Source organism: Physeter macrocephalus, chromosome 1 (genome assembly GCF_002837175.3).
Source record: "Physeter macrocephalus isolate SW-GA chromosome 1, ASM283717v5, whole genome shotgun sequence".
Taxonomy (NCBI): domain Eukaryota; kingdom Metazoa; phylum Chordata; class Mammalia; order Artiodactyla; family Physeteridae; genus Physeter; species Physeter macrocephalus.
This window is the reverse complement of record NC_041214.2, coordinates 84960561-84977925: the sequence shown is the minus strand read 5'-3', so window position 1 is coordinate 84977925 and position 17365 is coordinate 84960561. Positions and strand designations below refer to the sequence as shown.

The window sequence follows — 17365 nt, the reverse complement described above, 5'->3', positions numbered from 1 at the left end:
CAATCAGAGAAGAAAAAGAAATAAAAGGAATACAAATTGGAAAAAAAGAAGTAAAACTGTCACTGTTTGCATATGACATGATACTATACATAGAGAATCCTCAAGATGCTACCAGAAAACTACTAGAGCTAATCAATGAATTTGGTAAAGTAGCAGGATACAAAATTAATGCACAGAAATCTCTTGCATTCCTATACACTGACAACGAATGATCAGAAAGTGAAATTAAGGAAACAATCCCATTCACCAATGCAACAAAAAGAATAAAATAACTAGGAATAAACCTATCTAAGGAGGTAAAAGACCTGTACTCAGAATACTATAAGACATTGATTAAATAAGTCAAAGATGACACAAACATATGTGAGATATACCATGTTCTTGGATTGGAAGAATCAGTATTGCGAAAATGACTATACTACCCAAAGCAATCTACAGATTCAGTGCAATCCCTATCAAATTACCAATGGCATTTTTTACAGAACATATACAGTGGAGAAAAGACAGCCTCTTCAATAAGTGGTGCTGGGTAAACTGGACAGGTACATGTAAAAGTATGAAATTAGAACACTCCCTAACACCACACACAAGAATAAACTCAAAATGGGTTAAAGACCTACATGTAAGGCCAGACACTATCAAACTCTTCGAGGAAAACATAGGCAGAACACTCTATGACATAAATCACAGCAAGATCCTTTTTGACCCACCTCCTAGAGGAATGGAAATAAAAACAAAAATAAACAAATGGGACCTAATGAAACTTAAAAGCTTTTGCACAGCAAAGGAAACCATAAACAAGATGAAAAGACAACCCTCAGAATGGGAGAAAATATTTGCAAACGAATCAACGGACAAAGGATTAATCTCCAAAATATATAAATAGTTCATGCAGCTCAATATTAAAAAACAAACAACCCAATCAAAAATGGGCAGAAGATCTAAAGAGACATCTCTCCAAAGAAGACATACAGATGGCCAAGAAGCACATGAAAAGCTGCCCAACATTACTGGTTATTAGAGAAATGCAAATCAAAACTACAATGAGGTATCCCCTCACACTGGTTAGAATGGGCATCATCAGAAAATCTACAAACAACAAATGCTGGAGAGGGTGTGGAGAAAAGGGTACCCTCTTGCACTGTTGGTGGGAATGTAAATTGATACAGCTACTTTGGAGAACGGTATGCAGGTTCCCTAAAAAACTAAAAATAGAATTACCGTATGGCCCAGCAATCCCACTACTGGGCATATACCCAGAGAAAACCATAATTCAAAAAGACACATGCACCCCAGTGTTTATTGCAGCACCATTTACAATAGCCAGGTCATGGAATCAACCTAAATGCCCACTGACAGACAAACGGATAAAGAAGATGTGGTACATATATACAGTGGAACATTAGCCATAAAAAGGAACGAAATTAGGTCATTTGTAGAGACGTGGATGGACCTAGAGACTGTCATACAGAGTGAAGTAAGTCAGAAAGAGAAAAACAAATATCGTATATGAACACATATATGTGGAATCTAGAAAAATGGTACATATTAACTGGTTTGCAATGCAGAAATAGAGACACAGATGTAGAGAACAAACGTATGGACGCCAAGGGGGTAAAGTGGGAGGGCGTGGTGGTGGTGGGATGAATTGGCAGATTGGGATTGACATATATACACTAATATGTATAAAATACATAACTAACAACCTGCTGTATAAAAATAAATAAATAAAATTAAGAAACAAAGAATTCAGGCTTATATAGCATCTTCAACAAAGAAAAATAAATTTGTAGAGAAATGACAGGACACAGGAAAGTGGTTCGCCTTCCAAGGGCAACAGTCTGTGGGAAGGTAAACATACAGGAAACTAACGGTAAACAGAGGCTTGTGAGTAGTTTGTTATGTAGATACCTCTAGTGCTCTCTCTAGGCTGTTAAGGGTCTTACATTAACCACTGTTTGTCCCTGATGATTAACTTTTGTCCTTCCTGGTAGAGTGGGGAGGAGGAACACCTTTGAAAATTTATGTCCTGCTTTTAGGAAAACAGGGGGAGGGCAGAGAGCTTTTCTTGAATCCGCTTCTACTCAGTTGTCTCTCAGTTGCTCAAAATAATCCTTATGCCAAAGTGACATATTTGGGGGTGGCATATTCTGGTTTCCTTCACTATGGACTCTGGTTGATAAGGATGTACCAATGTTGGTTCATCTTTTATAACAAATATACCACACTGCTGTAGGACATTGACAGTGGGGAAGGATACATATATGTGGGTGGGAGGGGGAGTATGTGGGAACTCTCTATACTTTCAGCTCAATTTTGCTGTGAATTTAAAACTACTCTAAAAAGTAAAGTCCATTAATTTTTTAAAAAATACAGAAAAGTACAAAGAAGAAAAAGATGAGGCCACCATCCTTCCACCTTTCTCACCTTTTTATGTATTTATAGTTTTTAAATTGGGGGAAATACACAGCCATTTCCCAAGGATACTGTTCTATGCTCAAGACCCCTAAGCCTTAAAGGGACCCTGAAAAACAAACCTAATATTAGTTATTATTAGTACTAACACTATTAATTATTGATAGTTAAATAAAATAACTTAATTAATTAAATAAAAATAACAATTCGAGTGCTGTAGTTTTTTAGAACAGAATTTTACTGAAGAGTGTCAACAAAGATCTATAAAATTGCTAAAATACTGAAATTAAAAGTAGTCTATGAAAGTACACTTTTTATTGGGATGAATAATATGTAATGGAGTATTCTAAGAGACTTTAAAAATCTCTTACAATCTATAAAACAACCTCGCTTTATAGATTAGGAAACTGATAAACAATGTGTCCAAAGTCATCCAGCTATGAAGTGGTGAAGATAGGGCTCTAGCTCAGATCAGCAGAATTCCAAAGCTTAGGAGTGTCCTTAAGGCTGTCACTACACCATCTTCATCAGAACCTGCTAAAGAACAGTTCTATTAGTTGTTAAAAAAAATGGTTACTTTTTCATGGGTCTTGATCTGGGTATGAAACGCAGAAAGATGAAAGATTACAAGTGAGAGTCAAAGCAAAAAGATGGCTCTAATTCCTTTTGATTTAGCCACATTAAAAAAAAATACTGATTGAGTGCAGTGGACAACTTTGTCATTAACAAACTTTATTTCTTAGCTATACCACTACTTTTCAATGCAAAGGTGAGCTGAAACTTGTGTGCATGTCCTCTGTGTTTTGGCTCAGAAGCAATTTATTGCTACATGTGAATAGAACATTCATTATGGTAATGTACTTCCTAATAAAAATGAATTTCCAATTAAATTATTTCTTAATAAAAACAAATGTATCTGTTCATTATGTTCCATCTCCCATTTTCCCAAGCTTTCGTGAGCAGAATTGTAACTTCATTCCTCAGAATAGACACTTATATAACAGATCCACCATTTAAAGATACTGGAAGCCTTTATATATTCATTTTCTCACACCACTTTAATAAATCTTTAGGTTAAAACATCAATGATGGAATTGGATTGGTGGGAAGACAGGTAGGGAAAGGGCATGCTTTTAGTGAGGAATCTGACATACTACCGAATAGTGATGGTAAATAACAAAACTATAAGCTACTTCCTCTGGTGGGGGAAGTCCCCCACCAGGGACTTCCCTGGTGGCACAGTGGATAGGACTAGGAGCTCCCAGTGCAGGGGGCCCGGGTTCAATCCTTGGCCAGGGAACTAGATCCCACATGCACACTGCAACTAAGAGTTCGCATGCCACAACTAAGGAGACCTGGAGCCGCAACTAAGGAGCCTGCCTGCTGCAACTAGGACCCGGCGCAACCAAAAAATAAATAAATAATTTTTTTAAAAAAAGCCAATTAATCCACTGAAAATCATCCAAAAGCTCAATGAATCAAAGGATCTCCTCAAAAGCACAACATTTCTTTGAAACTAGCATTGCAAGGAAACACAGGACATTTACAAAGCCGCCAAGCTATGGTATCAGTTAGCCTCTTTCAGCTAATGGAAAAGAATCTCACTATTACCATCTATGTTTTCAGCAAATGAACTCCCACTCAAAAATGTCAGCATTCTTTTCAGCATATTTTTTTCAGTATATAAAGTAACTGATTTAATTGCTGTATGGTGGGGTAATGGGAAAAAACTGAAGGACAGAGGGCAATAAGAATGACAGAAAGCTATGGTCTTGACTCTGGTTCAAGTCGCTTCTAACCCAAATTCATGATATGAATGTTCTAGTCTCAGCGTGGTCATGAAATTGCTGCATGACCTTGGGAAACTCGATTCCCTCCTCTGTCCTGCAGTGTTCTCATATTTTCTTTTTCTTTTCCATTTGTTTGAGGCCTGAAAATTTGATCATAGTCAGTAGCTATTATTTTCCCAATGTAAGAAACTTCCATTTCTCCTAGAGAAAACTCACCTGCTCTGAAACTCCTTCTCCATAGCGGAGCAAAGTCACAAAATGCTCACAGTTGTTGACAAGTAAGTCATACTCCACCTCCTGTCCAGCAACAAACTCTGACCGTTGCATGACTTCTTCCACGGGGAGTGGTGGGTATGTTTCATCATATTTATTGTTTATTCTGTATGTGTCATGTCCCACAACATCCTTCAAAAGCTGCATCTTCACCAGGGCCTTTCTGCTGAATACAGACTTGGCACTTGTAAACGGTGCAGAAATGCCATCATCTATAAGGAGAATTCTGGTTAGCAAGATATAGTGACCCAGCCCAGTGAACTCCACTGCCATCCTAACTTATCCTCAAACCAGAAACCATTTAATCTTACTAACTGTAAATGCTCATTCTCTAATTTATCACTAACACTTGTTCAATACTATATGAGTGAGAATATAAGAAAACTTTTTGAAAATCTATATCTATGACCTAGCAATTCCACTACTGGGCATATACCCTGAGAAAACCATAATTCAAAAAGAGTCATGTACCAAAATGTTCATTGCAGCTCTATTTACAATAGCCAGGACATGGAAGCAACCTAGGTGTCCATCAACAGATGAATGGATAAAGAAGATGTGGCACATATATACAATGGAATATTACTCAGCCATAAGAAGAAATGAAACTGAGTTATTTGTAGTGAGGTGGATGGACCTGGAGTCTGTCATATAGAGTGAAGTAAGTCAGAAGGAGAAAATCAAATACCGTATGCTAACACATATATATGGAATCTAAGAAAAAAAAATGTCATGAAGAGCCTAGGGGTAGGACGGGAATAAAACACAGAACTACTAGAGCATGGATATGGGGAGGGGGAAGGGTAAGCTGTGATGAAGTGAGAGAGTGGCATGGACATATATACACTACCAAACGTAGGGTGGATAGCTAGTGGGAAGCAGCCGCATGGCACAGGGAGATCAGCTAGGTGGTTTGTGACCACCTAGAGGGGTGGGATAGGGAGGGTGGGAGGGAGGGAGACGCAAGAGGGAAGAGATATGGGAACATATGTATATGTATAACTGATTCACTTTGTTATAAAGCAGAAACTGACACACCATTGTAAAGCAATTATACTCCAATAAATATGTTAAAAAAATAAAATAAAATAATTTTTTTTAAATCGCCAAAAATCTATATCTACTTATCTTTTGAAAATTTATAGAATAAATTGGGTGTGAAAACTCTACCTATTTTTGAGGAATAAGTTCTCTATCAGTTGGTATTATTACTAGGGATCTTGGCGTATGTTTCTAACAAAGTACAGATAAGATCATTGCCCCCTTTTTCTATGATGCAGTCTATTTTTCAGCATTTGAATCCTTCCAAACTAATACCATAGGGCTTAGCAGTAGTGCATTATGATTAGTGCTCTTGTCCTGCATCTAAGCAGCACTCCTTACCCCCAGCTCTGTTTTTACACTTGTTCTTTTAATTAGACTTCACTTTTAAACCTGCAGGGGACCCCAGTCTTCTGAGGGGTCAGTTGGGGTCAGGCTGGGGCCCTGCCTTTGTTTTGTTAGTCCCTTTAGCCAAGAAACTAAGTCCTAAAACTAAACCTAATGTAGTAGGCACTGTCTACTCTATGTGGCCCCTAGCTGTGCCCTACCCACCCGTCACAATGCCCCATGCCCTACCACTCCATCTTACTGCCTCTATTAGTAAGCATTGATCTAGACTGCCTGAAACCTCTGTATCCTGGCGTGCCGTGGTCAGCATCTGAGGCATCTGATTCCTTAGTGTTCAGCTTTAACACCAGGCCCTAGGCCCTCTCCATCTGCCCAAGACTGCTATGCTTGGCCATCGTTCAAGTAAACCATGAGATGAAGGGTCTCTGTATAACCACTGTTATGACACTTTTCCTTTCAGTAATGACTAAAAGCAAACTTTTTCTTCCACTCCTCTTTTTTTTCTCTCCTCCAAAATCCTTTTCATTGGAGCAGCATTTCCAGTTAATTATCTTACACGTTGAAAGTTCTTACACATTACAAGTTCATAGGACACATATATCCTAGTTAGAATTATTCAAATTTTTTTTGACTAGTTTGATGCAATCAATTTACTGATGAGAAAATCAAAGCTTGGAGAGATAAACTGGCTTGTGGAACATCCCACAAATAGTTAACAGAAAAAGGAATTTAACTTCAGTCTACAGGATCAAAGCTCAGTGCTTGAACCACATTAAGATGGAGCTTAAGATGGGAAAAAAGAAAATAGCACAAAAACCTTATATTATTTTCCAAATGTGAAAACTGCAGAGATAATGTAAAGAATTGCTTAGCATTAATTATTAGACTCTACAGAATGAATGGCTCTGTATCGTAAATGTCATTTTATTTGCCATTTCCACTTCCAATATTCTAGAACAAGAGGCAAATAGCTCAAAATCTTGCAAAAATCACTTAATTAACAGTTCTCAGAAGCTCCCAAGATAGTAAGACTTAGGCCTATAAACACTTCTTTATAAAGGTATCTTGAAGAAAAAATATTCTAGGCTATTTGTTATTTGCATACATTTTTTCTTAATAATTTGTGCTCATTTCTAAACCTGTAGAAAATACAGAAAAATACAGCATAAACACATAAATAAATATAAACTACCTATTATCCTGCCACTCAGAAATAACTATTATTATTATTTTGATGTATTTGTACTGTCTTTTATTATCACTTGTATATGTGTGTGTATATGTCTGCATTAACATGTATGTATGTATATATGATTTCTTTGCAAACCAGGTACCATATTACACAATGCACTTTTAATCTGGAATTTTCCAATAGCTATCATACAAGATCATCTTTCATGCAATTAAAGGTGTCCAGAAATGATTTTTAGCTGTTAAAGTATTATTGTTTTAGTCTGCTGAGCACCCTATCTTACCACTGCTTCTTTCTTTCTGGAAAAGACTCTTTCTAGGCCAGTCATTCTATCCTATTCTTGGACACAGTGATGGTTCAGTGATGGACATGGGACCCACACCAGACAATTAGAGTCATTCTCCATGATTTTTCTAACTGCAATGGGCAGGGAGTAACTCTCTCCTGTGGGTCACAAGCCTATAAGGATGAGAGCCTAAGGATGCTTATGGTCATCAGTTCAGCTTCTTAGACATAGCCTGGGATAATGAAGACAATATATAGAAAAAGAATGCAGATGTGGGATGGAGAATTTTGATAGTGTTCAAGCCCCTAGGCCCGGGCATCCCTGAGGCCAGCACCATCTCTACTCTTTCTGTAGTTTCCTTCACTGAAGCAATGAATTTGCCTTTTTGTTTAAGTGAATTTGAATTTGATTTATGTTACTTGTAACTAAAAAATTCTGCCGAACACAGATACCTTATATCTTGTGGCTAAATCATAATTCACTTAACCATTCCCTTGCTGGCCACTGATCCATTCTGTTTTTTAAACCATTATAAATGAGATAGAAGTGAACATTCTCATACTCAAATATTAAATAAGTATCTCTAAAAGTATTTCCCAAGAATAGATTCATAGAGGTAAAATTACAGGGTCAGAGTATATGAACTCCTTTAAGACTCTTAGCACATATTGTTAAATTGTTTTTGCGAACAATTTTATCAACTTATATTTCTGTCAACAGTGTCCTTGTGTTCATTTCATTATACCTTTATCAACAGATTATCATTTTTTAAAAATTTTGCTAATGTGATAGGCATAAAATCTGTCATTTTATTTTATAATTCCTAGATGACTGAAAAGTTGAAACCTTTAAAAATGGGTATTGGATATTTGTCTTCTACAAACTGTTCACAATCTTTTACCCATTTGTTTGTTGGGATTTGGGTGTTCGCTGTTCCCTCAGCTTAAGGAACTCTTTCCCCAAATATCACGTGCTGGGTTTCTTCACCTCTTTCAAGTTGTGTCTCAAATGCTACTTTCTCATGAGATTTTCCTGACCAGCTAATTTAAAACTGCAGTAGCCACAACTCCCCAGCACTTCCTACCCTGCTTCTATGATTTTCTCCATTATCACTTATCTCTAATCTAACATTACTTTCTGTATTTTGTTCATGCTCCCTCTCTCAGGCTTGCTCTCTCCCTCTCTCGCTCTCTCCCTCTCTCTCTGTCTCTTTCTCCCTCTCTTTCTCCACTAGAATGTAAGCTCCACTGTGTAGGGACTGGCTTATGTATCCCTAGCATTTAGAAAAGCCTTTGGCACATACTGGAGAATCTATAAATAGATGTTGAATGAATTGAAATAATCTATTTGTATTATATATAAAGACATTGTGACTCTTGTCATGTTTGTGGCAAATATTTTCCCCAGCTGATTATTTACTTTTTAACTGTGTTTTTTTTTAATTCAGAGGTTTAAAATTTTAATGTTAATTGGCTTTTGTGATTTCTTCAATGGCACTTTAGTCTTAGAAGGTCCTTCTGTAAACCTAGGTCAGTTGGATTTATCTACTTTCTACATTTTATTTCAGTCTGTTTTATTTTGTGATTTTGTTCATGATTCCTTCTTGTAACAAGAAAACTAAAAAGCTCCCAGGAGCTTCTGGAAACAAACCTTACCTAGAGGTGCTATGTTGATAACATACCCATCACCCAAGTACAGTGCCCAGTGTTGATAGCCAGGACGAAACACTTCAATCAAGTCACCTGGCTGAGGGCTGCCAGGATAGTTCAAACTAAAGCAATCATTAAACGCCATCTGCAATGACAGACACAAAGAAGATCTAGCTGATATGACTTGGCAAAAGAAAATCAGTTCAAGGCTTCTATAGAAACATGGCAATGCAGAATTTATTGGGATTGCATTCCTTATTAAATACTTAGATTCACACCACTGTTCTTTTCTTTCAATGATTCCTACACGGAATTATGTGTGCACACAAGGACAAGTGGAGAAAGAATTTCTCTACTATTGCTTAATTTTCTATAGCAATGCTTCTCATACCGATTAACCCCAGGGCTCCTTTATTATAATAAGCATTTCATGATAATATCTGTTTTACTATGTAAATGTTCAGTTCATGACTACACAAAAAATATAATAAAGCACTTAGCATGAAAAAGTCAGGATTCAGAAGCAGAAGATCAGAAGTCTTTCAGCCTTTCATATAGCGACTTAGTAAAATCAAAAAGAGGTTTGGGTGTTCACTAACATTCTGTGCAAAAGTATACTTTATCCTGTAAAACTTACTCTGTGCTTTAAGCGGACACAAGTTCCAGGCTCAGATGAGTGTCCAGTCAGATATTCAGGCATACTGTAGGACACAGGACCTTTCTTCCTTGTGCTGAACTGTGCTGTGCAGACCCAGGAACACTGGCCTCCACCTGAAACCACATACAAGTCCATGTGTCCCTGTTCTTTGAAGAAAAAGGCTTTTGCTTTAGTCTCCCAGGCTTCCCCTGAGTCTTAAAAGGCTGGCTCAAGAGTTAATGATTAGGAAAGGTGAAGAGGTAGAAAAAAAGAATAGCTGTTGGGTGGGGAAACTGGTAACAATTTAGACTATAAATCAGCCAGATAGCAGAGTCACCGAACTTCCAGTTCCCTGAAATATACAGATAAATATCTGACACACATTCCTAAGTTGTTTTTACAGGAAGCAGAACCCCATCAGGTGAAAACTACTGACTTCGAGCACATAGACTCAGACTGGTTGAAACCAGAAGATTAATGATGCTTGAAACTTCACCTTGATGCCAACCAAGCCAAGAATTGAGCACAAGCTGATCACACTCCCTGTGGCCCCTCCCTCACCTTGCCTTTAAAAACCCTTCCCTGAAAGCCATTGGGGAGTTCAGAACTTTTGAGCATGAGCCGCCCATTCTTCTTGCTTGGCACCCTGCAATAAATGCTGTACTTTCCTTCACCACAACCCAGTGTCAGTAGGTTGGCTTTGCTGCATGTCAGGCAAGGGGACCCAAATCCAGGTTCGATAACACACCCACTAAATATCAGTAAATGCCCTTTGTCATTGTGACAACCACAAACACCCCCACAGATTTCCACCACTCTCCAACTGCCCCACTTACTGTCTGATTCCTCAGTTCTGATTCCCAAAACAGTGCAAGGTGGTTGATGAAGAAGGGGGACAACTTGGAAGGTTGGGGAGTTCATCATATTGATGGGTATGTCTGAAAATTCACAGTTTGGTGAATTTTTTTCCTTTTAAGTCAGTACTTTTCAGAAAGAACATATAAGTCTCTGATGGTTGATTTTTATGGAACATTACATTTTCTATGTACAGCATCCAAGTAGAATGACTCAGTAAGAGGAAGTTATATACATTCACTGATAATCAAAAGGAGATTTCATGCTACATCCATGTTGAATATCTAATTGACAACAGAATATTCCTCTGCATCTCTCACTCTAATGTAGATACGTATACTCATTTACAAAATAAACCCAAGTGCCAAAAAGGGAAACTTCCAAATCATCTAAATTATAATTATAATAGCATAGGCAAAGAGCTTGGGGATACAGACTATCATTTTCCTGGCACACTAAAAGTCTTTTTTACGACAATTAATATTGGGAGGGTGTTTTCCCAAGTATTTGTAGGCCATCTGTTGAAAACTTCAATCATCATACTGTCACAGAAATGAGGCCAAATGCAAGCTGTCCATCTGTTGAAAAATAACTATTAAAACAACTTTATGGAAACTATTAAGTCTAACCACCCTCTCAAGTACGTTTGAGTCTTATTAATATGGCAGTTCACAATTTGGCCACATGGGCACTAAAAGGAAAAATAGATACTATACTATGATATAAACAAACACATTTCCCATGAAAAGGAATCAGCAAGCACACACAGCTGCCTGTTAGCATTCAGAGACCTAGCCAAGCTTACAATAATAACCACCATTTGAACAGAAAGTACTGTGTAGTGTAACGTTTTTTTCAAGTGCACTATTCAATTAACCCTAATTCATTTTTTAAAAATCTACCATGATTTGAGTTTATTATGTTATTATCCCATTTTACAGCTAAAAAGTGGTATTAGCAAATGCCAACCTTTTTAAAATACTCCCTGAAACACTTGTATTATAAAATACGGAGGGAAAAATAACTAGCCTAGGTGTGAGAGACATGAGCTCTTGTTTCAGATCTTCTCCATGCTAGTTCTGTCACTTTGGGACTTAAATGTAAAATATAAAATTATAAAACATAGAGGGAAAAATACATAGGAGAAAATCCTCAGGATCTAGGGTAAACAAAGAGTTCTTAGACTTGACACCAAAAGTACTATTCGTAAAAGGAAAAACTGACAAATTGGATGTCCTCAAAATTCAAAACTTTTGCAGCACAAAAGACCCTATTAAAAGGACAAAAAGACAAGCTACAGAGGAGGAGAAAATTTTTGAAAACTACCTATCCAAGAAAGGACCAATATCAGGAACATACAAAGAGCTCTCAAAACTTAACAATTAAGAAGCAAAGAATACAATTAGAGCTTGAGCAAAAGATACAATGACACCTTTTATCAAAGAAGAGCCGAAGATGTCAAGCCATGTTAAACATCACTGGCCATTAGGGATATTTAGATTAAAACCATGATAGCACTACATACCTATTACAATAGCTAAATTAAAAAACTGTGACCAGAGAAAATGCTGGCAAGAATGTGGAGTCACTGGATCACTCATTCACCACTGTTGATAATATAAAATGTTGCAGTCACTCAAAGCAGTCTGGAAATTCCTTTAAAAACTTAACTTGTAACTAAAATATGGTCCAGCAATTGCACTCCTAGGCATTTATCCCAGACTGAAGACATTAAAGACTTATAGTCGCACAAAAACCTGTACACGAATGTTTATAGCATAATAGCCCAAAACTGGAAACAACCCAGATGACCTTCCATGGGTGAACAGTAAACAAACTGTGGTACACCCATACCACTCCTAAGGAATAAAAAAGAACAAACTATTAATAAACGCAACAACACAACCAAGGGTGAATTTCTAGAGAACAGGGCTGAGTGAAAAAACCCAGTGACACGACATGTTACATATATGATTCCATCTATACAACATTTTGACATGACCTAATTATAGAAACAGAGAACTAATAATGGTTGCCAGGGGTTAAGGAAGTGGTAAGAAGGAAGTGGGTGTGGCGATAAAAAGGCAACATATGAAAGATGCTAGAGGTGGTGGAATGCTCTGCCTCTCCATGTCGTCCATGTCAATAACCTGTCTGTGATACTGCAGTGTGGTTTTGCAAGATGTTACCACTGGGGAAAACCTGGCAAAGGTACAAGGGATCTCTCTGTATTATTTCTTACAACTGCATGTGAATCTACAATTACCTCAAAATAAAAATCTTTAATAAAAAAAAAAAGATCAATGTATTTTTTTCCTACAGAGCACAGAAGAGGACCAATATAGGGAAATTACAATGAGGCAACTTTTAGCTTTATACGAGGAAAATTTCTCTTTTATTGAAAGTGATCCAACAATGGAATGGAGCACCTTGTACAGATATCAGTCTCTGTCACTGGGAATGTTTAAACACAGTCACAGTTGATAAAAATAAGATTTCCATGGGGTGGGGTGTGGCACTGGTAAGGTGAGGAGGCTTTTCAAGGTCCCTTTCACCTCTAGTGTTCATCTCATTCTATTTCCCAGAAACTGTGCAATCCTCAAATCAACAGCACAAAGCAGATATAATTATTTCCCCCATTTTAAATATGAGGAACCTGACGTTCACAACAGTTCAGGGACTCATCCGAAGTTACACACTGGGAAAGGGCAGAACCCACATCTGGACTCAGATTAGCCTACATCCAAGGTCAGGCTCCCCATCCTTAACTGCTTGTCCCCATGTGCACTATACCTCCTCCCTTGCTGACCTTTCTGCAGCCCTTCTTGCATGCTGTGAGACTGGGTAACAGTTGTGAGCTGATGATTACAATCACCTTTTTACAGATGAGGAAACTGAGACTCAGATGAATTAAGTACCAGAACTAAAAGTCACACAGGTAGTAACGGACAGAAATAGAATTCAATCCCAGGTCTGTCTTCTTATTCCAGACTGCATGCTCCTTCCTTACTCCACTGATAAACATCACTAGCCAAAGGAATTGCTACTAAACAATATTTCATCTTTTCCCCCTTCTCAAATATTCATTAGATAGAGAAGCTGCAAAAGCATACAGAATGTATATTTCATAAGACAACACAGGAAGTTTTTGTTTTTTGTGGTACGCGGGCCTCTCACTGTTGTGGCCTCTCCCATTGCGGAGCACAGGCTCTGGACACGCAGGATCAGCAGCCATGGCTCACAGGCCCAGCCGCTTCGCGGCATGTGGGATCTTCCCGGACCGGGGCACGAACCCGTGTCCCCTGCATCGGCAGGTGGACTCTCAACCACTGCGCCACCAGGGAAGCCCAACACAGGAAGTTTTTAAACATTCATATGTGGAACCAGTGAGTAATAGGAAGTGGAGCCTTGGGAAACCCTTGCTCTTCTGCAGGGGAGGTGTCAAGATGAGAAGCTTCTAGAAGCGTTTATAAGGTTCCCAGACTCATACCTTAGGGAAATGGCTAAAACCTGTCTGCTTGGGTAATTTGATTTACATGGACATCTACCCATTCCATTCAAGTGCAAGTGTGTTATGTAGTGCTTCACGAACATGATAATACAGAACCAATTAAAGATACATTTTTAAGTCCTCTGCTGAAATCTCTGTGTGTTACCTTTAAGGTAAAAGTACTTCATTTTAACAGTTCATCTGCACAGAATTGTTTGACTAGTTTATAATAAAGAGTGTCTGTAATCTTTGTACAAGAAATTTCCTGTTTCATGCCAAAACAAGCTTCCTTGTTTATAGCTCCTTGTTGGTCCCCCAGGATGCATCAAAAGAAATAACGGCCCCCTGCACAGATAGGGATAGGCTGATTAACTGCTGCTTGTGTCCCTGGGGCCACCTGTGTTACAAGAATACTAACAGCACTTTTTCACAAACTACTCCCAAGGATGCTATTGGCAGTCTGAAACATGAGCACGGGCTATCCCTACAGTCCAACAGTCTCCCAATTCAGTTTGGACCACTTCCCACTAAAGCTGCATTTTTCATCCATAGCCCTGCCACACTGAGATGGCTCCATGAAGCCCTGTGCTCCCAGAACGGCTAATTCACAGACCCTCAGAGCTGCCAGTATCCTTGCTCCAACATCTCTCCCTACAGCTGAGGGTTCCAACTCCCAGCCAAATGAACCATCCTCAGCCATTGTCCCCTCATTCCTCGCTTGGAATACCTCCGTGGATCCCCTGTCGACTCCGAATCTCGCTCCCTCTGTAATCTTGGACTCCTTATTCATCCCTACATTCTGGGCAAACCAAACCATTATTCCTCACTCTCACCTGGAGTTATGTTGTTAATACCGAAACTTCTACCTGGAATGCGCTGCCCATTTCCAAATGACCCACTCTTAAGGATCCAGATCAGATGTCACCTCCTCCCCAGGGCCCACCTCCTCTCAGCCACAAGTCTCCTTCCGAGCTACCACTCCTCCTTTATCTCTCTCTATCGCCCATTGCGTTTCCTATATCTGCGTGAGTTACTGATGTCTGGGGAATTTTCTCTTCTGCTCCATGTGGAGGGCTGGTTCCTGTTTATCTCTATACCTGCAGTTTGCTGCAGAGTGCCTGTCACAAATAACTGCCCAGGGAATGTTTAATAAATGAAGGAACGAGGATCCCCAGCCCAGGGAGGACAGAGCGCCTGGGCTTTTCCAGCACATAAATTACATTCATAGTTCTGAATGCCAAAGTGATATCACCATTCATAGTTCCAAAACCTAATATATTATAATAATAAATACTTATTATTCATACTCATTTCAGTGAGGACGGTGGATAGAAGGCCTTAGTAAGCAAGACGAGGTCCAGTCCTGGTTCTGCCACTTGATAGCTGTGTCACACGGGAAAGCGAGTCTCTCTTTCCCCATGGACTCTGTTTTCCCACTTGCAAAAAAAAAAAAAAAAAGCGGGGCGGAGGGGGGAGGAGGGACATGGGTTAAATGAGACGCTCTCTACTGGTCCTTGGGGCTCTCTCGTCTGAGAGTCGGTTCAGCAAGGCTGTCGGGGTCCTAGAGGTCCTCCCGCCCCCTCCCCAGCACACCTCACTCTGAAGCCTGGGTTGTTCTCCCCACCGGTGGCAGCGGCGAGGGTCCCGGGGTCGCACCGGCCACGCCGCTGCTGCCCCTCCAGCTAGCGGCCGGGGGTCCACTCCGTCTGCGCCCGGGTGAGGGCACGGCGGCAGCGGCGTACTGCCGGTAACCAAGGCCGGCCTCCGGCGCCAACGCCACCCGGCCGCACCGAGAGGCCCCGGCGCCCCGACGCTGCCGCGCACGCGCCCTGCTCCTGCCGCCGGGGCGGGCCTGCGCCACCGCCTGGGGACCCTCCGCCCGCCCGCCCGCCTCCGTCCCCTCTGCACCCGTGGGAGTACCGACACCACACCTGCACTCCGCCCGCACAGACACACACACAAACCCAGCCGCCGAAGCGCAGCCCCAGCGCCGTAACTAACCGAGGACACCCTGCCCCGCCACTGGGACGTTCCTGCATCAAACTTTCCCGGTACCAAGGGCTGGTCTAGGCGCGGCGGGTGTACCGTTAACTTGTCTTGTTGAGCCCAGAAACGTTCGTGAGCATGAATACACATTGCGTCCACTAGGAGTGCACCCCTCCTCACTCTACACAGATTCCACTGAGGTAGCAGAAAGGATCCTGGTCCCTGTGCTCCAAGAAAGCATCTCAGTGTAAGCCAAGGTGGGAGGAAGGAGTGGCCTTAAAAACCCTCCCTGCTTCCCACCGCACATACCTACAGAAGGTGTGCCCGGGAGCCAGCTCCGGCGCCCAGGACTGTGGGGGCACACGTGGACCCCACCCGCTTTGGACTCCTCCCTGTCACCCCCCTCCAGCCTAAGATCAACTTCAGAAGTGGGAGGAGGGCGGAAAGGAGGAAGGAAGGGTGCCTAGGGCCCTAGATGTCCAGGCACCAGTTTCTCCCAATGGGAAATGTACCTGGCTCCGTCCGATGGGGCCTTCCTTGAAGACACGACTCCCTCGGGCAGCCCATTCCCCTCCCCACTTGCCCTGCCCTGTCCCTGACAAAGGTCTGGTTCTAGATAGAGGAGCAGAGCAAGTCCCTTATTCTGCACAACTTGCGACTCGGATGTGCACGTGACAGGGCAGGGCCTAACTGACTCTCTTTCAGGCCATGGGCCAGCAGAGGCCTCCAGGAATATAACCGTAAGAGTTTAAAAATAAAGCTGGGGTTTCCCTGGTGGCACAGTGGTTGAGAGTCCGCCTGCCGATGCAGGGGACACGGGTTCGTGCCCTGGTCCGGGAGGATCCCACATGCGGTTTGGGGCCCATGAGCCATGGGCGCTAAGCCTGCGCTTCCGGAGCCTGTGCTCCCCAACAGGAGAGGCCACAACAGTGAGAGGCCCGCATACCGCAAAAAAAAAAAGAAAAAAAAATTGTAAAAATAAAGCTGGGCATGAAGAGTATCCATTTTCTCCTTGCTAAAAACGGGAGGCCAGGAATAACAAACCAGCTAAGTAAGGAAGGCCTGCAGACTGCTAAGTGAACTTTTTGGAGCACAGCACAAGGACTTGCCTTCAAACAAGTCGTAACCTAGATTTTTACTCTGATATAAATGGACTCTCAGCTAAAAGGAAGGATTTTTTCCCTACTGATTCAAAGGCTGAAATAGCTGTCTAATTTTATGTTGTTTTGTCCCAATGGGATAAGAACTACCTAAAGATGCAGCCGCCTTTATAAAGGAATCAGGTTCCATGGTGAAGGTTAAGGGTGAATCTGCAGGGTCTGAAATTGGGGACTGGCTTTGGCATCTTTGGAAACAAAGTACTAGAAAGACATTGAAAACATGTGGGATCTAGGTATACTTAT

General features: G+C 40.8%; 1 protein-coding gene across 10 annotated transcripts in view; it reads right to left on the bottom strand.

Annotated features, from left to right (window-relative positions):
* Positions 1-16579, bottom strand: part of PLAAT1 (phospholipase A and acyltransferase 1) — a 21480-nt gene extending 4901 nt beyond the window's left edge. Inside the window, exons 1-6 of one of the 10 annotated variants that reach the window (XM_028485868.2) lie at positions 15570-15791; positions 15284-15412; positions 10468-10569; positions 9632-9765; positions 9001-9139; positions 4422-4690 (exon numbers count right to left, since the gene is read on the bottom strand). In XM_028485868.2, coding sequence (XP_028341669.1) covers positions 4422-4690; positions 9001-9139; positions 9632-9765; positions 10468-10569; positions 15284-15287 — 648 coding nt within the window. In that variant the 5' untranslated portion in view covers positions 15288-15412; positions 15570-15791. The other 9 variants (XM_028485595.2, XM_028485552.2, XM_028485514.2 and 6 more) reach the window with 9 other exon arrangements.
* Between the last annotated feature and the right edge of the window lie 786 nt (positions 16580-17365).